General features: G+C 33.7%; 1 protein-coding gene across 1 annotated transcript; it reads right to left on the reverse strand.

The window, feature by feature from the left end:
* Window positions 1-4,750: 4,750 nt before the first annotated feature.
* LOC111384081 (ethylene-responsive transcription factor ERF024-like) lies at window positions 4,751-6,055 on the reverse strand. Its single transcript, XM_023008304.1, has one exon. The coding sequence runs from the start codon at window positions 5,663-5,665 to the stop codon at window positions 4,946-4,948; it is 720 nt and encodes a 239-aa protein (XP_022864072.1). The 5' UTR covers window positions 5,666-6,055; the 3' UTR covers window positions 4,751-4,945.
* Between the last annotated feature and the right edge of the window lie 1,537 nt (window positions 6,056-7,592).

Genomic DNA, 7,592 nt, shown 5'->3' on the forward strand with positions numbered 1-7,592 from the left:
GCAACTTCTAGAAATATATATACACATTAAAATGGAAATATTTACATGGAGATATCTGCAGGGCAAACATTTCTTTAATCCCCATTACCTACCTACCTACCTACCTATCTAACACACTGTAAATTAGTGTATTTCTACACAAAACACACAGATAGAGACATATTAGAGGTTCCAAATTACAAACTCTTGAATAGTCGATAACTTGAAGTTTTCAATACTCAAAAAGTTTTCAGTAGTTTATTGCAATATTGTAAAATCAATAAGCACTAATAATTTACATATTAAGTCCCCTTTTCGTTTAGATAAAAATCAAAATTTTAATATATTTTAGCCCTTGTTTGATGTAAGTTATTTTCAAAATATATTTTTCTCCCTTCTTTTTAATTATACATATTTTAATAAAAATAATATCACACTCAAACTCAAACTCAAAAAAATTTCTTATTTTTTAACCACATATTCTCCATCAATCTATTATTCCAAAATACATTTTTCAATAAAAATGAGGCTTAAACAGGCTCTTAATAAAAGTTGATAGAATGTATGGTTGAAAAGTTGTGAATTCTATAAGATTTTTGATTGAAATTCATTATTCACCTTGACTTAAATTTTTAATTAATTATTTTTTAGTTGAATTAAGCAGGTGAAAATTAGGCCACGTACCTTTCTTTAATTAAATATTTAGATTATACTTTTCAACATTTTTTTACCACAAATACTATTTTTTTTAAAGTAAAATTCAAATGTTAAAAGTTAACCAATTAAGTCAGCTACCATTTATGATGCTGATTTTGATCCAACAAACTAGCCCTTAAATAATGACCCCATCAAACACGCCCTTAATATATGGTAGCAACAAACACACCTCTAACCCGGTAAAATTATCACCAAATCCCCAAAAAACGATTCTAATCATATTCCAAGCCAAAACCCTTCCCCAAAATCATATCTCCCTTCATTCATTTACAAGAAAATCTCAATCCATAATCATCATTTTGATCTTCCACACATTATCCGCAAAATGTAATCACCAGAATATCACCCAAATCAACCATTTGATTTGTACTTTCAGTTGTTACTATAAAACCCCAATCTACGTAGAAAATATCAAAATCTCCTTGTTAAAATGTATACCATGGCTGCTGATACAAACACATCTTCATTGGGATATGTATGGCTTGTGAGAAATGTCAAAGAGACTCCAGTCGCAGCCGACCAGCAATGACGTTTGTCCATGGTTAACATCAAGACCCAGCAAGCAGGCGAATACTCCAAGTCCTGTGAGATTATCGAACCCAAGAACGAAACGATTAATACCCCTACTCGTCGCATTACCCATTCTATTTACATATCCTCACAGTCGAAAGATTTCGCCAGTGGTCCATCTGCTACAAGGGTCGTGAACACCAACTCCTAAAATTTGGGAAAGATTATCCAAATGAAGGACAGTGATAAGAGGCTCATTGAAGATGCACTTGCAAATCCAAGCAACACAAAGAAAAAGTTTGGAGCCCCACACAAACACAGGTATTTTTTTGGTGTCTTAACAAATATTTTGGACCCTTATACCAGTTACGATAGCAAATATTTATGATTATCAATTTATACATGATTTCATTCAAGTGAATAGATAGAGGGGTGTGATTGTCGAAACCTGACTTCTTGATTTCTTGTGTAATTGAATACCCCATTATATTTATGATTGATGCCTAGGATATGGTCATTTATTGCACAAATATTATTGCTTATGATTTTCACTTAGAATAATGAAATTCCTAAGTTGTATACGAACACACAACGAAGTAGAGTGTTAAGCTGTTATAATGAGTCTCATATATTATGTTGTAGTAATTAGTTTAAGAAGTAATTATTTTCAGTCATGTGCAATAAAAGTCCAATAAATAAATAATTTTCATGAAATTTTGATCACTGTATTACGTTTTTCTCATGGGATTTTATTATTGAATTGTATGGATTTATTGTTTTGCTTTGGATCAATGCTTTATGATGCACATGTTTTCATATATGAACGAGGGGTGAATAGAGTATTTCAGTCAAATGCATAATATTTTCAATACGGATGAAGTACATTCGGATACAACACCAAACAACACATATACATGCCTCAATTTGTGATATGTCAATGATGGAAATATAATCATTCAAATTTGGAATTTGTTTTGAAATATCAGAACATAGAATGTGTGAATCATTGCACCAATTTATATGCACATCAATCTCCTTTGTAGGGTTCAATCTATACTCCGTTGGTATATTTGGCAAGATCTCTACCACTCTTACATGTAATGCATAGACCGTCATGCATGCATCTCTACGCTTAAGCTCCAAATAGAAATGTAGAGAGCCGTAATTTTTTATTCGGCAACTCCTAAAATTTGGGAAAGATTATCCAAATGAAGGACAGTGATAAGAGGCTCATTGAAGATGCACTTGCAAATCCAAGCAACACAAAGAAAAAGTTTGGAGCCCCACACAAACACAGGTATTTTTTTGGTGTCTTAACAAATATTTTGGACCCTTATACCAGTTACGATAGCAAATATTTATGATTATCAATTTATACATGATTTCATTCAAGTGAATAGATAGAGGGGTGTGATTGTCGAAACCTGACTTCTTGATTTCTTGTGTAATTGAATACCCCATTATATTTATGATTGATGCCTAGGATATGGTCATTTATTGCACAAATATTATTGCTTATGATTTTCACTTAGAATAATGAAATTCCTAAGTTGTATACGAACACACAACGAAGTAGAGTGTTAAGCTGTTATAATGAGTCTCATATATTATGTTGTAGTAATTAGTTTAAGAAGTAATTATTTTCAGTCATGTGCAATAAAAGTCCAATAAATAAATAATTTTCATGAAATTTTGATCACTGTATTACGTTTTTCTCATGGGATTTTATTATTGAATTGTATGGATTTATTGTTTTGCTTTGGATCAATGCTTTATGATGCACATGTTTTCATATATGAACGAGGGGTGAATAGAGTATTTCAGTCAAATGCATAATATTTTCAATACGGATGAAGTACATTCGGATACAACACCAAACAACACATATACATGCCTCAATTTGTGATATGTCAATGATGGAAATATAATCATTCAAATTTGGAATTTGTTTTGAAATATCAGAACATAGAATGTGTGAATCATTGCACCAATTTATATGCACATCAATCTCCTTTGTAGGGTTCAATCTATACTCCGTTGGTATATTTGGCAAGATCTCTACCACTCTTACATGTAATGCATAGACCGTCATGCATGCATCTCTACGCTTAAGCTCCAAATAGAAATGTAGAGAGCCGTAATTTTTTATTCGGATAGGGGACATATCTACATCAGCAATGTACTCAATCTTCGAGATTATTATATTTGGAAATATTATATTTTAAGAAATAGGTAGATTCGAGATTATTTTACATTTAATCAAGTATTTTTGGTTTTGTAAACGTAACATAGTAAATGATGAAATAATTTTCAGTAATGATACAATTACCAAAATTTCCCAGGACTAAATTTTTGCTACAAACTGGAAGTCCAATTTACATTTTGGGTGGGCTTTTGAAGTTCGGTCACAGTCCAGAAAGGCCAACTTGAAAAAGATGATTATTGCTTGTCACTTTGTTTGCTGAAAATGGTAAGGAGCACCAAATAAATATGGGAAAAGCTCATATGTCATCATCTGGGTGCATGAACAGGATAGGCATGAAAGATAAGTGCAGTCAATGGAGATTATAATTAGGCTTTTGTGGTGCTTAAGAAGTTTCTTGATCTTTAATTATCAACAATCTTGACTTTACCAACATTATTGCCACTTGCCGAATGCACCAATAATTGGCCAAACATGCTCTTTTACCTTAATTCAATTCTAAGCACTCAAAATGTTAAACTTATTATTAAGGGAATAATTTTAATTATGGAAACTTGGTGTAAGCAGTGTCAGCATTATTGACTGTTGAGAATCTTTAAAAATCAACTGTATAAATTCTTTCTCGATCACTGGGCAATTTGCAAAACGAAAGTGGTCAGTAATTTGCAACCTCATATTATTATGAGAGTTGTCTCTTCTAAACATTTTCGAACCAAATTGCTCATCCATGAATATATTGTGTTCGTGAGATAAAAATGCTTTTCCATTCGGTTATTTGGATGACTAAAATGTGGGCTTCAAATCATGAGCCTAGAGCTTGTATAGCAAGTACTGTTGTTAAGACATATTTAGCCCTTGTTTGGTGGGAATTAAAATTTGAATTTTAGTAGATTTTGATAAAAGTTGATGAAATGTATAGTTGAAAGTTATGGGTCTCATGAAATGTGTGGTTAAAATTAACTGCTAACTTTAACTTAGATTAAAATCTAGATTTTAATTTTCACCAAACAGTGGCCTAATTAATTGTAGCAATTGGAGAGAACAGATTCAATTTGCATGCTCTCACAATAATGTAGTCTTTTTTTCTTTTTTCTTTCTTTTTTATCCACTTGAAATTGTATCCACAACGAACATGAAAGCATACCATGATTTGTGCCTTTGCTTTGTTAGGCATTGCATGAAGAAACTGTCAAGTGGTGGAGCTTAATTATTGTTGCTACGCAGAGTCCATTATTAAGGTTTAAAATATCAACGTAATAAATTACTATAAGGTGAAAAATGACATAATCTCACATTAAGGTGAACTTTCATTAATTATTTTTATGTACATATTTTCTTTTGGCCATTTTATTACTCTCAACATTATAGAGTTAAGAGTTTCTAATTTCCAACACAAGCCAAATTCTTTGCAAGAAATTCGTGAACAAGCATGCAAAACACTCCAAAATCCTATTTTATGCACATTTTGTTTATTCTTGTTGGTAATCACTTTTGAAGAAAATGCCACTTCAGATAGAGATGCTGATGATCGATGAATTAGGGATAATTCCACAAATTGTCATCTTGTATATTTTCATCAGCAGGTGTGTCTTCACCAGCAAGGTCATGGCGCGGGGGGCTAATAAGCATTCCTTCAGCCATGTTCTTAAGAACATTAGGCATATCAAAGATCAAATCCTCGTCGATGAACTCATTTATGTCCAAATTTTCAGGTGGCAGCGCTGGATTTTCCACACTCCCAGTAGCCTCGGCCGTCGCAGCAGTTGCGGTGGCTGCACTAGCAGTAAGATCATAGCGCGGAGGGCTAATATCAAAGATCAAATCCTCGTCGATGAACTCATTTACGTCCAAATTTTCAGGTTGCAGCGCTGGATTTTCCACACTCGCAATAGCGTCGGCCGCCGCAGCAGCTGCCGAGGCTGCACTAGCAGCAGCTGCCGCAATGTCCTGCGGCGAGGTGGAGGCCGGGACAGGCAAAGTGGAAGCCGAGTTTGGAAAGTTAAGCTCAGCTTCTTTACCTTTGAGAGCAAGCGCCGCCACATCATAGGCCAACGCCGCCATTTCTGGAGTAGGATAAGACCCAAGCCATATTCTATTTGGTGTCCTCGGCTCCCGGATTTCAGATACCCACTTTCCACTACTTTTTCTGCGCCTCACCCCACGATAAACCGGGTGGCCGCCAAAATTGGCAGCTTCGGTTGGTGGACCACCACCCGTTGCCGCCTGTGACTGCGAAGTACTGCTAGATTGTGACATTGTAGCTGTAATATTTGTACTGCATGTCGATGAAATTGACGTTTCAGGGGAAAGACTACGGCTGCCATTTATGGAAGTACGATTTTAGGGTGGGTTAGTTCTAACTCAAGAATATGGATATGGTAGATAGATCCTAAGTGCAAACCAGTTAATAAAAATGATAAGGTAATAAGGATCTGGGGTGTAACCCAGAAACTTGATGGATTTGTGGGTTGGATGGCGATTTTTGCAGAAATTCACGGTTTTGTTAAACTCATCGACAGTTTGCATATGTCAATTGGGAATTATTTAATACAGTTTTAGGAAGTGATTTGATTTGAATGACGGGAGCTCTTCCTGTTCCATTCCATTTACAAGAATAAATGGAATGTATGTACATCAGGGAAAAAAGGCATGTAAAAAAGGCATGTATATGACAATTTTATTCCATTTATGTTTGTCCACTGAAATCAAATCAAAACCTAACTAGTGTCAAACTAATAACGCAGTAAAAAATAAAAAATTATTAAAAAAAAAATTATATATATATATATACACACACACACACACACACACACACACATATACACAATACCTATTTATTGTTTATAAATATAAATGAATAGTAATGCCTGACACACTTAAATATATAGCTTTTTTTTGTACTAGTGATGGCATTGGGAGTACCAATTCCATTACTATATTGACTTTAATAGATGATAAGTTGGTCCTAAATTTTAGCCATAAAATATACCTTTTACTTTTCAAATGAAATCCATTTTTATATCTGTCCAGATGCTAACGTCCGTGTGTCGATGGAAAATATTTGGAAACTACCCAATCTACGACTGCATTCTAAATTTTTGACGAATCCATGACATCTTGCATCAAGGTGAAGTCGAAGGATCGACTTGTGCGACCTCCGATACGGCGGTGAATGAGGTTACACGCAGAACACTAGGTTGCCTGTAAGGCGGAATTCTAGGACAGTCTTTGGAGATAGAATATTCCAGGCTATTCTGTGGACATATCGATGGTGTTCATTTTCTGTTCTGAACAATAGACTGATTTTGGACAATTTAACCCTTGGTCGTTTGGTTGTCGATTCTGCATTGCTGCAACTTTAGTGCAAATAGTGGTGGCCTTAAAGTTGTAAATTTCTCATCTTTCATTAAACTTACGGACCAAAAGATTAGTCAGTTCGGTATCGTGTTCTTTCTCTATTATTATTACAATTAAGGCTATCATATGGTGTAACCATTTACTTTTCGAAGTAATAAGCTATCTCATGTGGTGGCTATTAGGTTTTGGGATTAACATGTGGGATAACCAATGCTTGTTGCTAGAACATAAGAATTATTTGCCGATTAATTTTGATATCTTCAGTTTTTGGTTTTTTTATTGTTTTGTGATTTCTATCTTTTGTTGCATTGATTATCTTGTTAAAATTATCACCTAGACTTTACCCGTTTAACCATTCTCTTAATCAGAGATCGTGAATTGTAGAAAACCCTAAGCATCTAGAACAATATACATTATGGCCCTATGGATGTATTGTGCGTGACTCATTCCTCTACTTTACTTTGAATAAAAATGATAACAAGTTTTGAGATGGCTATTTTTAATGGTAAATGTGATAGTTTTGAGATGGCTATTTTTAATGGTAAATGTGATTTTTTGATTTGATAACAAAAAATAAAATATATTTTTAGTCAACAAAAAATTTCTAAAGTAATCGATGGAATTTATTCTGCAACTTTAACTGAAGATGAGAAAAAAGAAAAGGTGAATTGACTTATAATTCTATTTTATTTTATTTTTCACTTTAAGAAAAGTTGGTAAACACGATTCTCCTTTAAAGTTTTGGAAAAAAATTAAAGGATCTTTATTTGTTAAAATCCACTCCAAATTTGCTATTTCTACTTGAAAGTTTTTTCAATTTCAAAAT

Source organism: Olea europaea, unplaced genomic scaffold, assembly GCF_002742605.1.
Source record: "Olea europaea var. sylvestris unplaced genomic scaffold, O_europaea_v1 scaffold2837, whole genome shotgun sequence".
Lineage (NCBI taxonomy): Eukaryota > Viridiplantae > Streptophyta > Magnoliopsida > Lamiales > Oleaceae > Olea > Olea europaea.